The 26,586-nt window shown below is 39.9% G+C and overlaps 1 protein-coding gene and 2 non-coding genes across 7 annotated transcripts; all 3 read right to left on the bottom strand.

Annotated features, from left to right (window-relative positions):
- Positions 1–8,234: 8,234 nt before the first annotated feature.
- Positions 8,235–18,001, bottom strand: NCL (nucleolin). 5 transcript variants are annotated; one of them, XM_075202368.1, is made up of 16 exons: positions 17,857–18,001; positions 16,819–16,920; positions 15,370–15,556; positions 15,035–15,151; positions 14,565–14,654; positions 14,295–14,441; positions 14,096–14,197; positions 13,110–13,233; positions 12,889–13,034; positions 12,624–12,750; positions 11,935–12,086; positions 11,418–11,541; positions 9,696–9,832; positions 9,390–9,522; positions 8,824–9,110; positions 8,235–8,704 (listed from the first exon to the last, which is right to left on the bottom strand). In XM_075202368.1, the coding sequence occupies exons 1-16, from the start codon at positions 17,872–17,874 to the stop codon at positions 8,640–8,642; spliced, it is 2,058 nt and encodes a 685-aa protein (XP_075058469.1). In that variant the 5' UTR covers positions 17,875–18,001; the 3' UTR covers positions 8,235–8,639. The 5 variants fall into 5 exon arrangements, with proteins under 5 accessions (XP_075058469.1, XP_075058473.1, XP_075058470.1 ...); XM_075202372.1 differs by having other exon boundaries at positions 8,235–8,698; positions 8,851–9,110; XM_075202369.1 differs by lacking the exon at positions 17,857–18,001 and adding an exon at positions 17,541–17,607.
- LOC142147658 (small nucleolar RNA SNORD20) lies at positions 11,617–11,687 on the bottom strand. Its single transcript, XR_012690770.1, has one exon. It is a non-coding gene; the product is annotated as a small nucleolar RNA SNORD20 (small nucleolar RNA).
- LOC142147655 (small nucleolar RNA SNORD82) lies at positions 14,919–14,986 on the bottom strand. Its single transcript, XR_012690767.1, has one exon. It is a non-coding gene; the product is annotated as a small nucleolar RNA SNORD82 (small nucleolar RNA).
- Positions 18,002–26,586: the final 8,585 nt, after the last annotated feature.

Here is a 26,586-nt window from a genome sequence, read left to right as displayed (position 1 = left end):
AACGGCAGGTCTTGTGGGGTGCTCCCAGTATGTAGTGATTAGTACCTACCAAAAGTGGTCCAAGGAAAGACAACTGATAAACCAGCAACAGGGTCATTGGCACCCAAGGCTAGAGCGCCTGGTCCAATCCCACAGAAGAGCTACTGAAGCACAAATTGCCCAAAGTTAATGCTGGCTATGATAGACAGGTGTCAGATCACTCAGCGCATCGCAGCTTGCTGTGTATGGGGCTGCGTAGCCGCAGACTGGTCAGAGTGCCCACCGCTGAAATCGCCTACATTGAGCACGAAAGAGAGAACTGGACCATGGAGCAATGAAAGAAGGTGGCCTGCTCTGATGAATCACCTTTTCTTTTAAATCATGTGGAGAGTTGGGTGCATGTGCCTCATTTACCTGGGGAAAAGATGGCACCGGGATAGACTATGGGATGAAGGCAAGCCGGATGAGGTAGTGTGATACTCTGGGCAATGTTCTGCTGGGAAACTTGGGTCCTGGCATTCATGTGGATGTTAATTTGACACATACCACCTATCTAAACATTGTTGCAAGCCAAGTACACCCGTTCATGGCAAAGGTATTCCCTGATGGCAGTGGCATCCTTCAGAATGATAATGCGCCCTGCCACACTGCAAAAATTGTTCAGGAATGATCTGTGGAATATGACAGAGTTCAAGGTGTTGATTTGTCCTCCAAATCTCAATCTGATTGAGCATATGTGGGATGTGCTGGAAAAACAACTCCAAGCCATTGAGGCCCCACCTCACAACTTAAAGGATCTATTGCCAATATCTTGGTGCCAAATACCACAGGACACCTTCAGAAATCTTGTGGAGTCCATGCCTCTATGGGGCAAAGCTATTTTGGTAGCATGATGGTGACAAACAAATATAAATAGAAAAGCTTAACTACTCTTTCCCCTTGGGAGTTTATTGAGTAGAGGCGCCTCAGCTTGTAAAGAAACCTTTCAGAGTCTGGAAAGCTTTCTTGTCAAAGGCGAAGCCAGTGAAGTTGTGTAGGATAAGCGCATTCCCCTATTTGGTTCAGTTCAAATGTGGCTCTGTCCCTGGCAGCTCCATCTGCCCCTAATGCTTTTCAAAGTAATATCATACACTGACTATTTCTACTGGCCACAGGAGATCCCATATACAGACACAGTGACTGGTGCTAATTGCAACAAACCCCATCTCAACCTTATGCAAGATTAGCCTGAGGCTCTTGTGCAGGCTGCTACAGCCCCCGGAGTGTGGCTTAGGAGAATAAGGTTGAAATTCAGTGATTAATATCACTGGTTCACAGTAGCAGCTGACCCCACTGGAAACCTAATACTGGAAGTGGAAGCAACAGAAGATGCACCAATTGGCACCTTACCCGCTCTGTGTCAGTGGTGTGCTGGAAGAAAAAGACCTTGAAAAATAAATAAAAACAATAAATAAAATAAAAAAAAAAAAGAAGTTTTTTTTTTTTTTTTACTTTTTTAAGCTGCATCTGCAGTAAAAATGTGTTTATTGCCCATGGCACTTAGAAAAACAAAACTGAAAACCTATGGGGTGAAGAGGGTAAGGGGAGCTAGAATACAAAAAGTTTAAATGTCCACTCTGTACCACAAGGTTAGCAGTGCACCCCAAATAGGACGAATGACCAGATGTGTGTTATTAGTGTTCATATAAGGGGAGTACAATATCATAAACTTGCAAAAAATATGCAATACTGTCCAATGTGCAGTCTTTTGTGCTCTTGTGAAAAGGTGTAATAAATATGAGCACACAACAGATTAACACAAAAGCTGTAGAAGTCATAATAATATAAAGCCTTCTATGTGCTGGTGTAAATAGCCATCTAGTGGTGATAAACAACTGGGGTCAAAATAATTGGTTCAAAGACTATGGGAAACTGGTAAGGTATATTAAAGTAATATACAACATAGAAAAGATGTCCTTCTTTGACATTAACTGAATGTGGAGGAAATTAATTTATTAATTAGTTTTTTTCAAGTGAACTTAAAATCTTCTTTCAATGGTTTACTTGGGTTTTAAAGGACGTGCTATTTTTACGATTGAACAAGTTACAAATGAATTACAAACACAAGTTTGCTGTTTTTTGTAAAAGACATTCTTTATCTATTGCAGACATGCATTTTACTTTCAAGCGCTGTGGATATATGAATATTATATATCAAATTTTTTTCCACTGGATTAATTTTAAAGGGTGTCGTTAAGTGTTACTCAATTTAGCAGTGTGTTTTACTCCAAATTATGAACAATCTCAAAACCTTTAGAACCACTTTACTGTTCTCTACTTAAATCTCTATTACAATGTGTCTCGGTTGTGAAGTCATCTATAGTGACATTAGGGGCTAAGACCCACTAGCAGTTTTTAAAGGTATTATAAGAAATGAAGCAATTGTTTTTAGCATTACCAGCAACACACCAAAAATGCCAGTAGATATGGCACTTTTTGGAATGCTAAACATTTTGTTTCAATAACCAATATTAAATGCATCAAGAATGGCTAACAATGTTTTAGTGCCGGGGGGAAAAAAAATGCATGTCAAACCAATGTGTATATGACCTAAGACTTTAGGAAATGGATTACACAGCAAAATATAATACGAAAAATTAATCCTGTTTTTGTGGCATTCTGCATATTAGTAGCAGGTTGCTTTTAAATTGTGTTGTGATCGGTCAGCTTGTTGAGAATATGTCTAGAGCAAAATAGATTTGCTTCTGAATCTTGCAAAAAAAAATAAAAAAAAGGGGGTAACAGGTCTGGAAGATCAGCTCCAGTGGCTGCAATAACAATCCCCAAAAGCAGAGGAGAAAACAGAGGTTAGGTAGGAGGGGCCAGGGGAATATTAATTAACAAGTTAATCTGCTCATTGCTTGGTAAGGTGAAATGTTTTGATGTCTCCAAAGAGTGTAATGGAGACTGCACTAAACAGTGTAAAGTAGGTTAAGGCATGAGAAATATTTCTCTTGCATTAACCCCATTATAGGCCTATTGCAGTTTTATAAATAAACCTCATATACAGGGTGGGTGAACTTGATCAAAATGGTTTGTTTTCCCCGATTACTCTAGCCAATTCAAAGTTTGCCATTACTGTTAGCACGAAACCTGACACTTAAAATTACTTGTATCAAAACTTTATTTGTAAGGGCAAGAGAACTAGAATCAATCTGCAGAAACTGCAACAATATGGCACTAACGGAGGTATCAACTTCCCAAATGTAGCAATGTATAATCAGGCAGCCATCCTCCGTTATCTACGGAATTTGCTGTCTGACCAACGTATATACGTTAATACGCACTTAGAACATCAATTTACTCCAGGACTTTCTGATCAAGAGATCCACAGTTAAGTTAGGGGCAAACCACTTTTGTGGACCACTCGAAGAATATGGTGCATTTTATGGCATAAACATGGTATCAATGCACAGAACTCGTTACATTTACCTTTAATACACAATCAAAGCTTTCATAGGGGGACAGCAAGTTATCAATTCACAATATGGCGAGGGGCAGGGGTTAGTACGATTTCCTAACTGGTTAATAAGCGAGAGGAGACCCATGACATTTCTAGAGGTATCAAGTAAATATGAAGTTGTGCGAGCCTATCCAAAGACATTTTTGCAGGCCCAACATTATATTAAAGCAGTCCTTCGAACATTTTCAATTGTAGATTGGGAACCGCTGGTAAAGGGGTTTGTCCCAAAGTGTGTCACAGGGGTGCTGCGATTGCCCTTCAAAAAAAAAAAAGCAGAAAACACGAAAAGACAAAAAAAAAAAAAAAAACTTACCCATCCAGCGCTGGATCCTCCTCCTCACTGTTCTCACGACTGCTGGGCGTGACATAATCACGTCCGACAGCGTCAGTGAGGACAGAAGACAGCGGAGCATGAAGAAAGAAGGGTAAGTGAAGGGGGACAGAGACACGCTGTAGGGGGGACAGAGACACTGAAGGAGGGGGGAACAGAGTGAGACACTGAAGGAGGGGGAGAGACGCTGAAGAGGGGGACACAGGCTGTGAGACAGCGAAGAGGATACAGAGTGATACGATGAAGAGGCACATTGTGATGGTGAAGGGGTCCAAATACATCTTACGTCATTTTGACCCAACTACTTAAAAACCGGGACTACCCGATAATTATTTTTGCTTAGGGGTGCCTTGGAAAAATTATGGTGACCCTAAGGGTGCCTTGAACGGAGAAAGTTTGGGAACCACTGCCCTAGACCAGCGATATCTAACATGTGACACTCCAGGTGTTGTGAAACTACAAGTCCCAGCATGCTTTGCTAATCTATAGCAGCTTATTGCTGTGTATGCTGGGACTTGTAGTTTCACAACACCTGGAGTGCCACAGGTTAGCCAACACTGCCCTATACTTTGTTCGCCTACTCCTTAATGCGAGGCTATCACTATTCATTATGGCATTATGAGGGATGCAATAAATTACTCTACCACACATTCAGGTATATCACAGTATTTGAACACTTTCCCTGATCTTACCGCAAAAATATTACTCAATACATTGTTCAAATCATGTAAATTGAAATCGGCTAATACGTAGAGATGTTCTTACATATCCCCGTACATACTTGACACCACTCAAAAGCGCTTTAGAATGGGTCTCTTGCAATCCAGCAATTGCCTTTTGTCATTCTGTTGATGCAGATTTATTTCATTACATGTGGGGATAGCCCCTGACCCACCCATTTTGGCTTCAAGTAAAATGTTATGTGGAAAATTCTGTGCTAAACTGTTCCATTAACACCAGAGTGGGAATTCTTACAGCTAACCAAAAGGAGGCAGGTGTTTATTAGTCTTACACCTATGGCTACACACGACTCCTTCAATCACCCTGTTCAAAGAAAAACAACTTTATATTTAGAATGGATTTTGTAGAGGTACAAATTGATTAAAAAAAAAAAAAAACCTCAAATCAAAAAGTTCGACATGTGGGAAAACTACATTAATACACTTCATGTTGCTACCGAACTTAAAATGAGAATGTCTCCAAAACACAGCTTGACATGAACTCCAAAATGTGGAAAGATCCTCTTATTATATAAATGATTATGTTGTATTGCAAGTGCAAGAAATCGTTACTTTTAGGTTATGATGAGACAAAGAGCAGTGGGCTTAAATGAGTCCCGTGTGGATCAGGACTATATATGATTTCTATTGTATTTGATATGGCTGTATACCATGTTTATGATGCTGACAATATAACTTTGATTGCATTGAAGACATGTATATATTCTCATGCACTGTTGTATGTATTTACATGTGTATTGTCACAAGCGAGATAAATAAAAAAAAATAAACCTCATATAACTTACCAAACTTCCTCTTATCAGGACACTGCTGTCACCTGTAGCCCAGACCACAAACATCCCACACGTGAGCATGGCTCTGCCTTATAAAAGATCAGCACCCAACTCAAACACAGCTCTGGGTCAGGCAGCAGACGAAGATCAAATAGATTAAGGTGCTCATGACCTTAATCAGAACACCTTAAAAATGATTGTATATTGATTGGGGCTCTAAACCATAGCCTCAGAACGCATACAGGACACCTTTTTGATTTACTGTATACTTGGCTCAACCTAAACTTAGTGGTCCTTTCATGGCCAGAACTACATTAATCTTTTACAACCTCCCATGACCTGGACAGTTTTTACATATCACAGTAGAACATTACTCACTGCAACTATCCTAAAACCATACATTATCTATAAGAAAGCAAAAACAAATACTCAATCTACACAAAGCTGCTTAAAATGATCAAATACAACAGCAAAAAAACCCTAAACCATAAATCAATCCTTTGCTATGTCTTACAATTAGTGTCATATTTACTGTGATTTAAACAACATTAGCTGGTTACACTAATTTGATCGATGGGAAATCTTTCTCTTAACTATAACTAGAGTAACAAAATTACAGTAACAACTAAATTAATCAAGTAGTCACTTCAATCTGTGTAGACAGATGTTGGCATTATTGGAGGGACTGCACATAGACAACAGTTTGGATTGAGCCTGTCTGGTAATGTTGGCAGGACATGTGCAGAGTAAGCCTCCTGCTGCTCCCACAGTACACAGCATATCAAGACAGAACTCAAGCCCTTGTGTTACGGACAGCACCATGACAGTTATCAGAGAGAAGCCAGTAAAATGAAGTGAGGGCCAGAAAGTGAGAAAGACAGGGAAGACTGCATTGAAAGGGGTAGATCAAGAATAGATGCAGATAAGGAAGAAACTGAAAGGGATTTAAATATAAACAAAGCAAGCAAGTTATGAAAAGAGTGTGCAAAATGAAGTATAAGAAATTTTTGGAGTGTGACCAGAAGACAGAAACAAGTATTTGAATTATTTTAACACTATGCAATGGTAAAAATATATATTAAACAAGCTAGCATTCTTGAATGAAAAGTGAAGTCACCCATTTGCGAAGTGCCCACTCATAAGGAACCATGTGTGTACTCTACAGGAAGTCATTACTTTTTTCACTACTAAAAAGGGGAACCAAGGTGAGCGATTCACTCAATGATTAAAAATATTTACAAGTGAATATACACAATATCATAAAAATTATAAACCTTATTCCACATATGCATACATAAATATATGTCACAAGGAACACTTACCCGTGGAGATGTAAACCCATTTACCTGTAAAAGATACCATGCATAACCACCACACAGCTTATTTTGTTACATTCAAGTATTTAAGAGGAAACTATTTGGCAGCATCAACATCCATTCCCTATGTGCATTCTGTATTTATAAAGGCATTCAATAAAACTTGCCATTTATAGTGTCATGGATGCATAGTCTTAACCTAATACCACCATGAGTTATGAGCTATCAAACAAAACAATGGTATAACCAAGACCAGAGGATTCTTAACCTGCACTGAAATATCAGTCTAGCTATGCTGGTGCCAGAGCAATCCATAGCCCACATGGATGTTTCTGCAGTCAACCCAAAGGCTGAATTATTTAGCAGTTTTTAAAGTAGTCCATTCTACATACCAAGTTATTCATCAAAATGTATGGCATTTGGTCCATTTGTCACCTGGTACATGCACAATAATACATGTGTGACCAATGAAGTTTGGCACATTGATATAAACTAAAATTGTAAAATAGCTCACTGACACCAGAAGTTTGTAAATGACTTAACATGTTTACATACTGGTTTATTTTATTTCACTCATTCATAAATCAGCATACCATTATCAGGCAATGCAGTACTGATAGTTTATGTACTAGAAAGAACAAACCTGAAATACTCAGGCAAAGCCACACCTGCCTTAGGGCATTACCCAAATTAATATCCTCATGTGGAAAATGGGTGACCAATGTTTACCCGAATCTGAGCAGGCATGCACTGAGGCTCACTGCTGAAGGGCCTAATCCATCTACACCTACCACATATACTAAACAGAAAAGCAGTAAACCACTTGTAAAATGCTAGTTCTCCCCAAAGTGTCACTATGCAGACAATGGGAGGGTTTTTTTTTTGACAAACCTCTGGATTTTCAAATCCATTACATAAGGCTTTACAGCAAATATTAAAGTTACAAAAGTGGACTGTGCTCTTCACAATCAACTGCTTTTCATCAATTGGTAAGACTGTTCTGGTAAAGAGTTGGTACTCACAAGTGGCAGCAGTTCTCTATACAGCATTTACAGCTTTTCTATGAAACACATGGAATACATTTTAGATAATGTCTACAAAAATATTTAAGTATTTGTTGAAAGGGCAGTTTATAGTGTATGCTATATTTTCCTTCTATTTTCTAGAGTGCAATATACACCTAAAGTACTTAAATGGCAATATGCAGCCCAATGTTCCAAGTGGAAGAGTTAGATTTTGATAATGTTCATCTAACGAAACACCATATGGGAGTATTAAAGCAGGTATGTAATCAGTGGGTTGGGACCCAGTCATATTTTGTGCCCTTTTTAATATTGACAAGCTGCATTTTGCAGATCATGAAAATCAGTGTACACAGGTGCATTCTGCACAGTATTGGCCCGTTTCCCATCAGGAAAAAAAACAGACCTACACCCATGTACAACAATGTAATGTACTATTAACTGAGCAAAACTATTATGCACCAGCCAGTTCACAAGGTGGTATGATACGCATTAAGGTAAACATTGCAGAACACACTTGACAACTGTCACAGTAATAGCAGCACATTTGGAAACAGTTATACTAATAAAATATGTAACCAGATGAGGTCCTTTAATCTGAAGACAAGCTGCTGAAGCACAAACCATTAACATTCTGCATGTACAGCAAAATACTACAGGATTTGTAGGAAAAAAAATTGTACAGTGGGTAAAACATAAGTTGACAACTTCATGACAGGGTCTCTTCTCACACACACTCTTCTTAAAAAAAAAGTCTGTAAGGATAGTCAAGCAGTCACACATCTTCCATGAAATGACTTGGTGTCCAGGTGTTAACAGGAAAAAGGTATGTCTCCACATTGGAATGTCCACACATAAGGCTCTGCCAAAAACTAAACTTGTTTGGGAGAAGGGAAGCCAATGCACCCTTCTCCCATCAGAGTCCTTTCAGTTAAGGGAGATGGCTTGAATTTTGGAGACATGGGAATCAAACTCTTCAGTCGTCAAACTTTATTTTCCTTCCTTGGTTTCCACCTCTGAATCCTCCTCTACCTCCTCTACCTGTTAAAAAAAAAAAAAAAAAATAAATTTAATTCTAGGATACATGTCATGGAAGCCATCACACTCAATGACCATATTACAAAAGGATCAAATTCAAGACTCAAGGAAGACTTACTTACCTCCTCCAAATCCTCCACCGCGGCCACCGCCCCTGCCTCCAAATCCTCCACCACGGCCACCGCCCCTGCCTCCAAATCCTCCACCACGGCCACCGCCCCTGCCTCCAAATCCTCCACCACGGCCACCGCCCCTGCCTCCAAATCCTCCACCACGGCCACCACGCTGGTTTTCACCCTTGGCCTTTGCAAAGTCTAAAGTAACTTTGTTTCCATCTATTTCACCGTCCTCCATTGCTTCCTTAGCAGCTTTAGCATCTTCAGCTGTAGAGAAGTCTACAAAACCAAACCTGGAGGGAAAAACATAAGGGCATTTTCAGAGACTGCTCAAGTACTTTGAATACTACATCTTTCTAATTATTTCATGTAGCACTTTGGCCATTTGAACCTCACTTGAGGAAAAATTCCAGCCTAAATGTGCATCTCATATTCTTCTCATGCGAATCCATCTACAGTCACAGGAAGTTGGCAGGACAGAGCTCAATGAGAAGCTTTAACAAAAGGGTCTATTACAAGTAAAGCCATGCATAAAGTCATCACTATGACGAAAAGAAACCCTTAGCACCTACCCCTTTGATGCTCCAGTGTCCCGATCTGTTACTATCCTGGCATTTAGAGAGCCATCAAAAGCATCTTTTAAGGTTTCCTCAGTTGTGTCTTCAGAAAGACCTCTGACAAAAAGAGTTTTTGATTGAGCTGATCCTAAAACATTTAAAAAAATGTTTAAAAAAAAGTTAAATATAGTCAGTATTTATGGTTAAAGCTTAGCAAGTTGAATAAAATGAGCTGGTTCAGTACTTGACTTTCCAGATAAAATCAGTAAATTCAGATTTATCATTTCCAGCATGAACCAATTATAAGTCAGAATACCATACCTCCTCCTGCTCCTCTTCCTGCACCTCCTCCCTGGCTGAGCTCAAGTCTTATTGATCTGCCTTCAATCTCTGTGTTATTGCGAGATTCTAAGGCCTCCTTTGCATCTTCCACAGAAGGGAATTCTACAAATGCAAACCTGTAAACAATAATTAAAATCAGAAATGTAATTTAAACAGAAAGGCCCCAATTATAGTGAATTTAAGTTAAAATTATAACCTGCTGACACTAGATAATTCAAGAAAACCTTATCAAAGCAATTGACAATTGAAAAGTAATTGTGTTACTGAAACTAACCCTAGAATGTTAAGAGGATAAGTGCATTATATGGAACCCAGGGCTAACACCAAACTAAGTTTAGGAGGCAAAAGCAACTTTCACAGGCAATAGCACACAAGCCAGTGCAAGCTACAGTAAACGTTTCCTTGCGTTTATCATATACATACAAAACCCCCTTAATAGCAGCACAAGTGAATAGAGTTGCAACAAGGTGGTCTACCTTTTAAAACGGATATCCAAATTCAAGCATTTGGGGAGATTAATTTTGTACTGTCCGTGTGGCTTATACCTGCATTCACACTGCCTAAGACCCGAGATTTTGCCCAGGCAAGCCCAACCGACCCAGGTGTAGGCTCAGTGTGAATGGGTCCCAGGGCATCTACCTGGGTTGGATGACCTGGGAATTAAAACTGGGTTATTCCAGGGACCAACCCAGGTAGCCACCAGTGAGACCTGGGTTTTTTTTCAACCTGGAACTCACCGAACACCATTGAAAAGTTAAAAAAAAAAAAAAAAAAACACACCACAAGGAGCCACTCAGAGCTCCTCTTGTGGTGTTGCCATGGAGACTTGGGTAGACCGGGTTCATACTGAACACAGGTCTGCCCAGGTATTTGCTCGGGTGTCCTGCACTGTCCCAGGTTCATATACCCGGGGTGGCAGTCTGAAAGTGCCATTAATCTTGCCTACATGGAGATGGGACTTCTAGTAAAATAGCACTTGCAGTACTGAAAATGTATAGCTCGGCATGGTCGCACACACCTTCACTGTGCAAAACCATCCCATCTCAACCTAAATACAGCCCCTGTATAGACAGGCCCAGCGTACACAGGATCACATATTTAATCACCCATGAAGACATGAGTCAACACCTTCAGGTGCATTACCGCACCTGAATGTTGAGCCCATTATTCTGAACATCAAGACCACCAATTACAGATCTGGCGATAGGGCTTGTGTAGCCTATAGGAAGCTCAAGCAAGAGTCTACCACAAACCTATGCATATTACATAAATAGATAGCCTAAAGGGTGTTTAAATCACAAAACAGTGCCTAGTAAAGTGACATGACCTCTGATCTACACTAATAATGTGTCTGGTAGTAAATAGACGTGTTCTGAATGTTGTACTGCCTCCAGTGGTGATGGACTGAACATCCCTCAGAAACTGGGCAGACTCATACATTGGATTGATGTTCTGTATGGATATCTGTCACTTGATTTTCACTAGTGGAACTAGCACCAAATATTACAGTATATTCTTCATCACTCCCACCCCCTCCAAACATCTACAGCATACTGCATCATAAAACAAATGTTCTACAACCTCCTCACCCCTAAATCAAAATGAGTAATCCATTTTTTTCAAAAATGAGATAAATAGTCAGTATAAACATGAAAACTACCACTGTTTTCAGATGCAACCAATAATGTGGCTCTCACTTACCCTTTGACCCGGCCCTGGTAGTTTAGTGGTATCGAAATAGATGTTGCTTTTTCAAAGACTTCTTGCAAAGTCTCTTCTGTAGCATTGTATGACAGATTGTTCACAACAAGCACTTTGGAATCACCTACACAAAACAAGGCAAAATGTCATAGTTTGAAAAACTTGATTGGGAGTTTAATTCTAAATTGTAACCCATCAGCTGGATCAGAACTTGACTATCTAATGAAATATTTCAGCATAATTACTCAGATTGACCAATCATCATTTCCAGCAGACAAAGTGATCTTTAAGAACAGTGGCTAGTAATAGTAAAAGTGTCACATGTATTAACATATCACACCAATCTGCTCATGAAGCTCTAAATTTGAGAAAATACCAAGTCTCAAAACAGCTTCTCATTACTAGTGTGTAAAAGTAGATGTTAAGGCAGTTGGGATTCAGGAACGTAAGCCAAGATTAGATCAATTTATAAAAAAATAATTACATTTTGTCTGAAAATAAATTGTGTACTACAGACCTGCTGGTGCTCCTCCTCTTTTCCCTCCAGCACTCTGGCTCTTCTCCCCTGTGTAGTCTATGAAGACTGAGCGGCCATCAACCTCTGCACCTTGCTTTTCTTCAATAGCTTTATCAGCCTCAGCTTCAGTGTTGAACTCCACATATGCAATCCTAAAGTTGAGAACATTTGTGTGAATGCAATTATGAGACATTACTGGAAGACATGCAGACCTGATTTCAGATTCAATCACTGTCGCCTATTACTTATTTTTCCAAATAATTCCCATCTGTTCCATATTTGAATTCAGGGACTACTTTTCTGCCCAAATACATGCCATGTTAAGGAGTTACCAAGAGTTCTATTCGTACACTATGCAAAAGTCAGAGGGTCACCAACATGGGATCACCACAAGTACAAACTGGCAACAATGCTTCAACACAACCACTAATTAGAATGTAAGTTGTACATATGTAACAGAGTAAGGAATGTGAAAAAAAAATGACAATAAAAATCAATAGCCATGCATCCGACAGTCATCCGTGCTAGGCTGGGACAATTAGGGCATGTGGAGAACAGACAGCAAAGAGGGACATTGACATTAGAAGGTACTTTTATTTTTTAAATAAAATCTGCTCATAAAGCATTTTAAACAGGGAACCTGCAAGTCCCAAAATACACCATATAATAGTCCAATTACATAAACTTACCCTTTACTGGAACCATCTAATCCAGTAGGAAGACGAATATCTTTGGCATTTTCAAAAATCTCCTGCAAATCCTCAACAGTTGTGCTATATGGGATATTCTTAACAAACAGAGTCCGTGCATCTCTCTCTGACAAACGGAGGGGAAAAAAAGAAGTCTAATTATAATGAAGCCTACAATAATTTCACTGAACATTCAAAACAAGACAAAGCTGACATATGCTGATGGGGTACATTGCTTGATTAAAAAAATGTAACATTGAAATACCTTTCTTGTTTACGGCATTTTTGTTTTTGTCAGCAACAGTGTTTGCTTTCTCCACTTTCATTTCAAGACCAAGAACTTTCTTCCCAGTCAGCTTAAGTGCTTTCTCTACTTCTTCTGTAGAAGAGAATTCCACGTAGCCGAATCTCCTATAGTATAAAGATGGTTAGTCAGGTAGAAGTCCACCTATACATAGTTCATGTTCTGTGAATCATTAAACTTACTTTGACGCTCCAAGTCGTACATCCTGGACATCCAAACTCTTTTTAGTAAAGAACTCCCTCAGAGCATCTTTCAGTTCATCAAAGTCCACAGAGGTATTCAAGTTTGCCACAAAGACTGATAAACCTAGTTAAGGGACAAGTTACAGAAATTAGAACACTTAAAAAATTTTCCAAGACAGAATTAAGCTCATCAGGTCTGAATAGATTCTTTTCAACGCACACTGACTATATATAAACCAGCACTATTGGCAACCATTTGAACATTTAACACAATCAGCATATAGAGGCATGTGAAGACAACAAAGTCATGTACACTGACAAATGAGCTTCAAGCCCATATCAAGTACTACAGTACTTAAAAGTAGGATATTAAACCTACTTTATAACAGGTTGTTAATAAAGTCATCCTTGTGAATATCAAATTTAATTTTGTCTCTAGCCTAGAGACTTTAAAGTGCCTTCTCTAAACTGCGCTTAGGACAACCAAATTGAATTGTACAATGAACTTGTGTAAACTATTACCAATTCTGTTTAGATGCATATTCATATTGCAAGTGAATTTACAGACCTACAGTCATTTTCCTGCTCTTGCATATAGTGGACAAGAGTTAATAACCTTGGCAAACCTAAACCACCCCCACAATTTTCTCCCATGGAGGCAAGGAGAGCCCCTCTGTAAAAGGAAGCCTCAGCTGTGTAAAAGGACTGAATCTGTTCAGCCCTTCAACAAAATTACATAGGTAGTCTACTAGTCCAAAGTAATTGTTGCATGGTTTGTCACTTCTGCACAATACACTTATATAGTACCTTGCCAAGATAGCTAGCACTGAGTAGTGAAGGCTGTGACCTCTTCAGATATATTTCAAAAGGAATATCCAGCTCACAGGCACACATACAGATTTATTAATGTTCAAATATCAAATTGGCAATATGAATTTTCAGAAGATATCAGTCAAGAAAAACACAAAATTAAGTAATTTCCCTACCTTCGCTTCCACCTTCTCTTTCAGTCTTCTGTTTCTTAGATTCAGGAGCACCTTTACTTTTGGGCATTTCTTTTTTGCGCTTCGCAGAGTCTTTAACAGTGTCTGATGTGTGGGTGGGAGAAAAAGAGTTGAGAAAACAAAATAGAAAAAAGTATACAAAATTTATCTGCATAAAAAAAAAAAAAAAAAAAAAAAATACCTTCTTCCTCTTCGTCCTCATCATCCTCCTCCTCATCCTCTTCGTCGTCATCCTCCTCATCAGATTGAGTCTTTTTAACAGGGACAACTTTCTTTCCTTTAGCTACAGGAGGTGCTACTTCCATGGCTTCCTCCCCATCGTCAGAGTCTAAATGTATTCAGAATATAAAATATATTTTTAAATAAAACTCTTAAGCTGATGTGCAAATAAAAGGGACAGTGTTTATAGATGTATTGTATAATTTTACAGGTCTCTACAGATTATGCTCACCTTCCTCATCCTCAGACTCTTCTTTCTTTGCTGCAGGCTTCTTGGCAGCAGTTTTCTTGGGAGCAGGTTTTTCCTCTTCCTCAGACTCATCTATAAAGATTTTAATGCCAAAATTATACTGTGATAAACAGTGGTCGAAGTGGAAATTGAGAAGTGGGGGGTATGAAAAATGTAATGGGTATGTAAATTAATGAAAATTTATAGTTTTACATTGAAGGCAATAGAAGTGATAGTATGGCATACCACTGTATACACCCCCACTTCAACCACTGGTGATAAAGCATACAACCAATGGTAAATCTTAAAGTAGTAAACAAGACCTACTAACTGAATTCAGTTTATATTTACAAAACAGCACATCAGTTGAAGCTATCATCATGGGTTGTTCAGTATTAAGTCCCAAAGTATTCATCATCTGTGCCAACTACGCAGTGTAAGTTTTGATTTCCCATATTAAAAGTTTAACATACCGTCTTCATCATCATCCTCATCATCCTCTTCCTCCTCAGATTCTTCATTTTTAGCTATGGGTTTTTTGGCAGCTGGCTTCTTGGCAACTAGCTTTTGTTCCTCTTCAGATTCTTCATCTGAAAATACAAAATAACACTTAGGCAAACTCTAGAACAGTGCAGTTGTAATACTGCATATTATGAGTGACCAGATGCACTTTAGACAGCTAAAGCCAATTTCTAATCTACTGGCCCTATCCAAATAGATTTTTAGGATTTAAACTTTAAAAGGGGCCTTTGTAACATACAAATTATAAGTGACTATGGACATAGCAGTAAGACCAAAGTCAACATACCAGACTCCTCTTCATCTTCACTGTCTTGCTTCTTTGCTTGTTTACCATTCTTTGCTCCTGCAGGAGTAGCTCCCTTCTTTCCCGGTGTGACTGCAGGCTTTGCTGGTGTGGCTGCCTTCTTTCCTGGTGTTGCCTTAGCTGGAGTGGCTGCTTTCTTGGCTGGTGTTTTCTTTGCAGGTACTTCCAACTGCAGAAGGAAACATTTTCTTTTTATCACACAAACCCTTAAAATTAAATGGTATCCTATAGCAAATGATCATTTGGTGGTGTAATTGGTGGCATGTGAACATTTTAGGGACAGTTCTTGGTGCAAATATTTAGCACTGTTACAGGAGGCACAATATTACACAAAAAGCAAAGATTGCTACACATACTTACTGCAAAGGAGATACACAGGGCAATGTATATGCAAATCTAATTAAAACAATTTTGTGCTTCAGCACTAAGATGCAGGAGGGGAAAACAAAAAAAAAAAAACTTAAGCTAGAACCCCATGATAAATACATGTTATGTTTTAGAAGTGTCGCAAACAGAACATTTTAATACACGCTAGGTGAACAATAATGATCTAAGAACTACTAATTGCTGCTCTGTTTAAGTGTTTTATATGGATTCCTGCATTGAACACAATTCAGATAACCTATTTACCTCAGACTGATTCCAGAATTCTTAAGAGTGCTAAATAACTAGTAAAAAGCACTTTCCCCCACTGGTCAGTGTATGACAGCCACACAGTGACCAGCTGAAAATGGGCCCAATGTGTCTATGGCAGAATAGTGCTGATTGAAATAGCTAAACATTTACACAAAACAGAGCAATGACCTAAAAGATTTCTTGGGAAAATTTAATACATTTCCAATGACATCTCATGTGTTAAAAAAGTATTTGTTAAGGAAGCTTAAAACCCTAATTATGTATGCAAAAGTAATAACCAGTCACAATCAAGGATTAAGTGGTTACTAAAAATAGGTTATTACTACTACATATGCAACTTGCAAGACATCTAAACCTTTCTATTGTACAAGGAAAAAATAAGTTGTAACCAATAGATCATATTTGCATAGCACTAAAACCGATTTAATCATATTACACCCCACAAAGGCCCAGCTTCAAGCTGCTTATACACAATATGGGGAGCTGCTGCCTATTCTAAAAAAAATCCCAGTGCAAACCATAATTACAACACACTGTTTAAACCTCTACCTGTTTATATCAAAGTTGAAAACTCAGAAAAAAAAACTATGAAATCTAACACACCTACACTCCTCCCAATATGCCTCTATTCTTCTGACTATCTAGAAAGTTAGTGCTGTGACTTACTTATAAGCCATGCCTGTTTCTCACCAACCCACCTGTAATTATTCCCAGACCATACTGTGGATGGTTCATCATAGCTACTAAGTTTTTGTATTGTAACCCATGATGACCAGAACTAACATGTGGCATTACCTCCTCTTCACTGCTTTCCTCTTCCATTTCTTCATCTTCTTCGCTTTCCTCTACCTCTTTTGGAGGTGCTGCCTTCTTGGGTTTACCTTGCATTTTTGCTCCCTATAGAGGAAAAAAAAGTAAATCAATCAGAAGCTGAGCCAATCATAGCCAAATGACTTATTATTATTTTAGTTCTGTACACCCGAAATTAGAATACAAACTCGCAGTAAAATGCGTTCAAAGGTCTAAAACGGTTTTGTACCGAGGTACACGTGCCTTTTAGTGCAAACTATATGGGCAGTAAATCCTCACTGGTCCACAAGAACTCACTATAAAACCATTCGGCTGCGGGCTCTAGCCCACGTTGCCAACACGTGTATTAGGGGCGCACATGTTGGGCACAGTCCGCCCGCACCGATTGTACAGAGGGCGGCCTCGTGGACTAACCGATCTGTCCCAGAAACACGTGTAGCCAAACGTGAGATTTCGAAGCGTGCGTGGAGGCGGAAGTTAGGCCGTGGGTTTGCTCTCGAGGTAGTTTGCTCGCGGGAAGACAAAATGGCGCCGTCAAAGCAACGCACACCTCCAACCCCAAGGGGGAATTATGCATGAACACGATGGCGCCGTCTTCCCGGAGACAAAACGAAAATCTTTCACATGCACACATTAAAGCAGAAGGTGTTTAAATAAAAAAGGCTTTTCCCTGTGTGAATAGAGCCCACATACACAACATCCATTACCATGCGCGGCTTCTACACACCAGACCGAGGCTTAACTCGAAAACCTCCTACAAAAATTAAGCTTCGAGGTCCAGTGACGTCAACCGCCGTTCACCGCGCGCGCTGAACACATACGACGCATGCGCAATGAAATCTCCCCGTCGATAAGCACAGGCCAGGGGCAGCGGCATCTCCTCCGTGGTTATCTACACTAACCACAATCTAAATAAATAGCTATTGTTTAAGTAGATCTTAATACAGTAATACTTAGTATTGACATTTACAGAAACAAATGAAAGACACCAATCAATAACAATCCCCGCATGCGTATTATTACCTTTGCTAGTTTCACCATGTCGGCGGGTGTTGCTGTGCGTTTCTTGTCGATGGAAAGGTCACGTGTCTAAGCACTGCTCTGGAAGACACGAGATGGCTGTGACACAAAACCGACTGGTCGCGGAGCTCTGGAGAAGGCGCTAATAAAGACTATGCATCACGTGCCACCCACTAACCAATCCGCGAGCGACAAAGCGAATAGTCCCCGCCCTGCACACTCTCTGATAATCTGAGCCTGTACGAGTGGGCCTCCAATCACAGGCCAGATGCCTGCTGTGAAACGCACACCGCTAACCAATGATATAACGTGGTTTGCAGCGACCTATAAGCGAATAGAACACAAGAGAGTTTCGTGGCCATTTTGGGTGCATATACCATGTGGTTCTCAACATGTGTAAGATGGCCGGATAGTATCTTTGTACATGTATGTATACGTGACTCCACGCTATTCATATGTGTACAGAATGCTTTGCACCTATCTTGGTTAACGTGTTCTGAGTCTTCACGTAGTCATCGTTTATTGTTTTTAACTTCCCACCAACACTCGTTACGGTTGTTCCAAGTTTACCAGTGGCGAGTACGCTGCTGTCGGTTAAAGTTATAATAATCTACCTCTCTAACTTAATTATCATTCATTTGTACCCAACACTGATGATACCATATCTTCCATATATGCTGGACAGTGAGTACTAGGTATATGATATGGTAACTACATCAGTGTATATGATAGAGTACACTGTTGTTATTACGAAAACTATGGGTGTACTGAAAACGCCAGTAAAGGTTCCAAAATAATGATTCAGTTTTCTGGATTTACACTGTCATGTGGGTATATGTGAGAATGGCAAATGTTACACAGTTTAATTGGTTAATTGATATTAAAATGAATCACGTTGAATTGGTATATTATTATCTGCAAATATAGTAAGACTTCTGATACACCAGGCGTGATTTTGAGGAGAGACTTGCCGAACCTCGCAACAGTGGGTTTTACTTTTTAATTACCATAGATAGCTCCGTTACATTGCAATACACTATCCGAAAAACTGAGGTGATGAGACATAATATATATAGAACATACATGAGACCTATTTACTGACAACTGTCTGTAAAGTAATGAGAATAAAATAAACGCAAGGAATTACATACTGCCAGCAAAGAAAAACAGTGAAATAAAATTGTCACATTAAACTAGGATACATTTTAGGAAGACACAAACTAACATTGTTATTGCTTACTGTCAAAATAAGAAATGCTCATAGTTGAGACCAATACTATTAATAGTTTATGGAGCGCCCAGTAATCTACATAAGAGCCATATAATAGACCCACATGTTGAGACAACAGGAAACATTTGTGGATTGTCTTGGGAGTTTAGTAGTGTGGTTCTGATATCTGGTAAGTTATATACATCAGGAATGCAGGCGCAAATCTAGATTTAGCCACCCGTCTTATACTGCTAGCCGAGGCTGGCTGGCTGCAGCCATATACTGTGTACATGTGCTCAGCCCCTCTGTTGCAAGGCATCTGTATATAGTGTGTGGCTGCAAGCAGACTGCCCCTGATCGCCCCCCTCTGGATCTGCCTCTGATAGAGCGGTCTAGCAGCATAAAATCACAATCATGTACAGTACAAAAAAATAATATATAAGGAGTGGAAGATTAATGCTTGGGATATCGTCATTTGGTTTTCTAATGTTTTTGAGATTTAGGGATCTACTTATGAAGAGTAAAGTTTCTATCGGTTCGTATCTTTTAACGTGCAAAATAAAGTACATTTTCCAATCAAAAACGAACGCTGCATCATCTCCCTTTTGGAAACCATGTCCCATTCCCACCGCCAAGACTTCTCCTATGCTGCTTCCCACCTCTGGAGTGTTTTCCATTGTCCACCTGCCTTCAAATCTTCAAATCTTAGTATTGCATAAATCAACCATGATAACAAATGTTTGCATGTACATGTAGCCCCTGCCACTGTGTGTTTTGTCATGGGGTGCATTGACAGGTACTGCAACTACGCTTGTGCTTTTCTCTGCCCTGGCTAGCTTTTTGAGTGTTGGCCTAAGTGACTAGAGGGTTTTACAGTAATTATTATTATTATCTTTAACTTATAAGGCGCCACAAAGGGTCCGCAGCGCTGTACATTACATATACAGAAAATAGAGACCCAAGACACAACATGATACAGAAAAAACAAAAATATATACAAACACGGTAACAAGGTAAAGCAAATCAGATTATTTCTGGGACAGATAGTGAAAGGGATGGTAGAAATCATAGAAGTAGGCCGAAGCTTAAGAAAACAGAGATAACGAAGCAGGCCAAGAACTACAGAGGGTGATGGAATAGTAGAAGGAGCACACAAGGAAAGAGGACCCTGGTCCTGAGAGCTTACATCCTAAAGGGAAGGGAGAGACAGAAATAGGGTGGTACTAACTGGGGGAGAACTGATAGACTTGAATAAATAAATGAGTAATGTCTTTTAATGTGTGGACACAGGTGATGTAACTTGCTGGTGAAATTCTCTGTGTCTGTGTGTGTGTGTATGTTAGAGAAATTAGACTGTAAGCTCCAATAGGGCAGGGACTGATGTGAATGAGTTCTCTGTACAGCGCTGCGGAATTAGTGGCGCTATATAAATAACTGATGATGATGATGCAATACAAATCACATGTTGGCCACAAGACCATCTCTATAATGCAAAATATACAGTTTATTTACACTCCTCTGCCAGTGCCATACTGGAGTTGCAGATAATAAAGTAACTATAGACATCCCCTGCCACCTCCTGCACCATCATCATCATCAGCATTTATTTATATAGCGCCACTGATTCCGCAGCGCTGTACAGAGAACTCATTCACATCAGTCCCTGCCCCATTGGAGCTTACAGTCTAAATTCCCTAACATACACACACACAGACAGACTAGGGGCAATTTTTGAAAGCAGCCAATTAACCTACTAGTATGTTTTGGGAGTGTGGGAGGAAGCCGGAGTACCCACGCAAACAGGGAGAACATACAAACTCCTCACAGATAAGGCCATGGTCGGGAATTGCACTCATGACCCCAGTGCTGTGAGGCAGAAGTGCTAACCACTGAGCCACCGTGCTGCCCCACAGTTCTTATGTTGTTTACAGCTTTCACTTACAGAATATACTTCTCCTGCACAGTACTTAAAGGGGTGATAAAGTTATGCTACTAGGACAGTGACATTTAAAGTTGTGCCTTACTGCACATCCATTCTCTCAGCAGTGTTTCACTAATCCCTCCTCTGTGGGGGTGATAATTCACATGTTTGGGGGTGTCACAATTACGTGCTAGTGTTCTCTCAGGTCTTTCAATGTATATAACACAGCATCCCTTCTTACAGCAGGATGTCTCTGGGGTAAATCACTTACTGTGACTCTCAATCATACTATTAAATTGTGAGGTATTGTGGTATATTCCCCCTGACTGAGCTTTCCTCTGTGTCACACAGCCACATTCTGGGTCATTTCTCCCTCAAATCTGTCCCATTTCACTCCTATTCACTATGTTCTTTTGTGGCAGCAAGTCATGTTCCCGCTCCCCAAATTGCAATGGGGATTGTGGGATCTCTTCCTGTCCATCCTGGGTACTGTTCAGCTCATACTGGCCTTATGTGGCTAAGCAACAAGGCAATAAAGTTGTTTTGTTTTTTTTAAAAAAAAAAAAATGTTGTGAAGCCCAAAAACCCGCAACCCGCGACCTCCAGAAAAACCCTGCAACTCTGAAAAAAAAAACCAAGCCTAATTCCGCTTGTTATAAGCGGAATTGGCAACTATGTCTTCTTGGTGTGTTTCCTCTGGGTCCTAGTGCTGGGGACACACAATCAGTGACCAGGATGTGTTAACAACAACACCAGAGGGGGCGTTACATACATATTTGATGGTAAGAGAAGAAGGAGAAAGTGTGGAAGGAAAGGAAGTGGGACGTGGGTGACAAAATCAATACATTATCATGAAAAAGGAAAGGAACAAAACCTCTTTCAAACACGTACTACAACAATTAACTTTTAACATGCAATCCCAACCCATCCTATCTATAACCTCCAACTAGGTAAATGTCTTATCACTGAGTATTAAACCAAATTAACATCCAATAAATCACATGGTGGAACTATGTGCATCTGAACACTATGTTTATAATAGATTGTTACCAATTTATGGGATTGCTACACCTAAATACACCTGGTATACACCTGAAATCTAAATCATTTGTCCAAGAACTGTGGTTCAGGCTACCATAGCTGAGGATATAAATCCAGACAGCTGTTGTAAGCTGGCTTTTAGTAGGCACAATTCTTGTTGTCACACCAAGACTGAATAAGTTCCCATAAGGATAACATTTTGGTATTTGTAACTTCAGCCCATATTATTAAAGCTTGTCCTTTCGAGGCAGCATTGTGCATCTGACAGATCTGTGAAGAATTGGGATTTTATATCTGTTGTGAGCTGCGGCGGTGCCCGGAGCCGCAGCGGCTCACAACAGATATAAAATCCCAATTCTCGCTTCCTCGCTTCCTGCCCAGCCTCAGAGTCCCGGCCGTCGTCATGACGACCGGGACGTCATTTCCGCTTGGTCCCGGCCGTTGCCCAGGCAACGGTCGGGACGCTCTCAGTCCTCAGCGCCGCGCCTCCGGCATATAGGGCAGCCGGGCGCGTGCGTGCATTCAATATAATTATAGCCCAGCTAGGCTAAGTATTTCCTGCGGTGCAGGACACTGTTCATTGGCCCCTGTATGTTTATAAGGCAAGGACAAGCCCTTCCTGCCGGTTATAGTTCCTGCTTCAGTGCTCTAGCCTGCTCTCTATACCTGCTTGCCTTTGTACCTGTTTATTGTTGCCGACCCAGTCCTGGATATCTGACTACGTTTGACTGCCTGTGCCCCTTGATCTATTGCCTGGACTCTTATGCTGCTGTCTTGCCTGTGACCTCTGACCTCAGCTTGTTTACTGGAATCGCTGTCTGCTGCCGGCCCTCGACCCTTGCTTGGATTCACTCTGCTGTTTGCTCCTACACTCTATCGCTGGGTTCTCCCCAGTCAGTGCATATCTCACGACCCTCTGTCTACGGCCAAGTCTGTCCCCACCACTAGGGGCTCAAGTGAACACCAGACTTTCAGAGCAGACTCCGGGTTTTGATGTACTGGCTGGCGGGGTTCCTAACAATATCATGTTGGATTATTCTAAGCTGCTTTTTGAGTAGTAATGATCTTCGCTACTTTTGTAGTGGCAGAGAGAAATCCAGAAAAAAGGAAATTATAGTGATTTTGAGTAATACATCACCTGCCTTCTTGGCAGCAGGCATGGTATGATGTGGGGAGCCAGATGAAGAATGGCGAGTAGGAACACGTTGAACTCCTTCCACAATCTGGGCTAGTTAGAGAGTACAGAACTTGCACAAAAATTTTTTCAAGGAAAACTTCAGATGATTCACCCTTCACTTTTTCAGGCAGCCCGATAATTCACACATGATTATGCCTTAGACAATTATCTAAGTCAGTGATGGTCAATAGGTAGCCCTGTGAGCCTACACCTGCGGATCCCCAGCTCCTTCCTGCTTTATTAGCAGATGTTTATTATAACTTGTTTAAAATGCCTGCTGATTATTATTATATTATATATATTATTACAGATAGGTGTCTCTTTCTTTGATTAAATGTATTGTTTTAATTTATTACTGAGATGAAGGTGTAATGTGTGCCCTTTTCAAAGGTTAGAGAACCTCCATGCGGCCCCTGAACTGCATCTGGTTGCCTACCACTGCTCTAAGTCATCTGCCTAAACTTCTGTCATTACCATCATTTTCTTAGAGAAGTTATCTCTGGCTCCAATTGTCGTAATATATTATCCAAGTTGAATATGCAGCTCTCCATCTATATAACTATTTCTGACTTTAGAAACTTTATGGTGTATTCGAGTTATTTTGGCCCACTACCATCTCCACTTTGATGATCACTGTGTCTGTCGAAGAGGTTTGTCACTTTGCTTTTGCTGAAATCTCTGCCATTGTAGGTTTAATGAGGCACTTAATGTTTTCTAACAGTATCTAAACAGGTTTAACAGTTGTCTAAGTATCTAAACATGTTTTAAGTCGCTTTTAACCATTTTATATTAGTGACCTGCCTGTATTGTATGGGAAGCCCAGTGCCAGCACGTTCTCGAGCTCCATCACGGGACAACCAATGTAATTTCCCCTTTTGACGAAGGAAAAAAGGGCCATTTACGAACTGTAAAATATGTTAACATGTAATGCAGTTTAAATATTTTCAGATTTTTATCCATTTTTTAACAATTTTTTTTTCTTATTTTTTTTTCATCAGAGGCACTGAAAGTCCAAAAGCTGAGCATCACCGCCCATCTGGAAATGATCATGGAGTAACAAAACATACTATCAAGTAATGCCTTTAGACTGTCACTGTAATTAATTATAGCTTTGTCTTTTCCCCCCATAATATTGAACTGTCCTTAGAGAATATTGTGTATATGTTTTAATCTTTCGACTACATTGCTTTAAGTGTAAATATAAATGGGCTTGCCAGTGTAATATGTGGGTTGATGGAGTCCCATAGAAAGTGAAGGCATCTCAGAGGATGTCTAAAAATCAGTTTATGTGCACTTTCAAAATGGCTCCAATGACACCTGCTAATTTGGGAAAAGGCTCTCAAACTGTCCAATCTCCACCCACTGAGACTCATTAGACTTTCTTATTCCACTAAACAAAATCTCTTTATTTTAATTGGTCACAGAATCAAGTACATTACTGCAGTTAGGCCACATTCATCATGTAATGCCATTATTTGCCCCATTTATCACACTCAAACTAAAATTTTGTTCCATTTGCAATAGGTGTCATTTTCGCATGCTACGCAACATGTGTATAGGTGTGAGATTTATTATTCAGGATATTTTGATCTTAGGGTTTTGACTCATTTGCAGTTCAGTGCCTAAATATTATAAATTATGTTTAAAAGGGGTTCATTACTTTAATAGTAGTTTAATTTATGCTTGATTGTTTGCTATGTAAATTTGTACTTATATGATTTAGACTTGGAATTTGCACTTGTATGATTTGTTATCATGTTTAATTTGTATTTATGTGATTTGTATGCTGACTGTCCAGCGCTGCAGAACTTGGGAGGCCTTACAAATAAACATTGATGATGTATGTGACAAATCATACATTGTTTGCCATCTTTTTTTCATAAGAAATAAAAATAAAACTAGACACCTTTTAGCAGGCTTCACATGGACTACTCGTAAATCTGTGCAATTAACGTCTATTAGTAACGTATAAAATGTGGTACATGCTGTTTGTGCTTGGTAGTGCCACATACTCATAGCGTAGACTTTAGGTCAGACCAGCAGTAACAAATCTGCTGTCATTATATCATTTACACAGCTACAATATTCTACAACTTTATCACTGAAATAAAGTCGGCATCCTGATGCTTCTCCTAACACGGATCTAGTCATGACTAGAGATGCTCAGGCTCGGTTCCCTAAAAATCGAACACACCCGAACTTAGCAGATCTGAGTACCGAGCCGAGCCAGCTCGGTACATTCGCACGTCCTCGGAATTGAAGACGTCTTTGTTACGTTGTCGGATATCGCAAGTTTTGGAATCTATAAGTACTGCACTCTACTGCGATCCAGCGCCATTTCACAGAGGGACACAGAAGGGGTAGCACGGTTCTTGGCAGTTTATAGTGCAGTTGGGCAGTGTCATAGGTAGAAAAGAAAGAGGAGGGGTAGCAGTGTTCTTCAAAGTCTCCACTGACATTCTGGAGAGCTCCATTGCTAATTGTCATTGCTGAAATAGAAATAATAGGTCTGGCAGTCTTGGTCTAAATCTGCAGTCAAATTGTACAGTGATATAGCTAACACAGGAGAGCTACATTGCTAATTGTCATTGCTGAAATAGAAATAATAGGGTTGGTAGTCTTGGTCTTCTAAATCTGCAGTCAAATTGAACGGTGTTATATAGGTAACACACAAAGAGGAGAGGTCCATTGCTCCATTGCTAATTGTCACTGCTGAAATAGAAATAATAGGGCTGACAGTCTTGGTCCTCAAAATCAGCAGTCAATTTGTACAGTGTTATATAGGTAACACACAAAGAGGAGAGGTCCATTGCTCCATTGCTAATTGTCATTGGTAAAATACAAATAATAGGTCTGGCAGTGTTGTTCTTAATCTGCAGGCAAAGTTATCTGCAGAAAAAAATAAAATTGCCAACATGCCATTCTACACACGCTTTGTCAAGGAAAGAATGAGGCCTTCGCCTTTCTCTATGAGTGCTAGTTCTGCAACTGTCACTGAGGCATCTTCTTGTAAGGTCAGTCATGACCAAGGAAGACCTTGTCATTCGGACTCCAAAAGTAGTGTCCAAATACTTTTACATGTAAAAGCCGAGCTGGAAGAAAACAGTAAAGCATTAGAGGAAAATGTATGCTTAGATTCAGAAATGACACAAATCCCTGATGAGAGTCTATCCACGAGTGCTATGTGTAACCCTGACCTTTCTGATAGTGTACCCATAAAGAAGGCCCCTTTCAGCATTTCTGCAGATGTGTGCATGAGCAGCCAGTGTGAGGGGGATATTTGTATAGCTGACGAGGGCGCTAATGAGGATGTTGATGAGGATAATGTTGTTTGTGTAAGTCCTGCACCAGTGGAAGCAGTTCTTGCATGTGATAAGAAGAAGG

This window comes from Mixophyes fleayi, chromosome 3, assembly GCF_038048845.1.
Source record: "Mixophyes fleayi isolate aMixFle1 chromosome 3, aMixFle1.hap1, whole genome shotgun sequence".
Lineage (NCBI taxonomy): Eukaryota > Metazoa > Chordata > Amphibia > Anura > Limnodynastidae > Mixophyes > Mixophyes fleayi.
The sequence above is the reverse complement of the archived record's forward strand: the minus strand, read 5'-3'. Positions and strand labels throughout refer to the sequence as shown.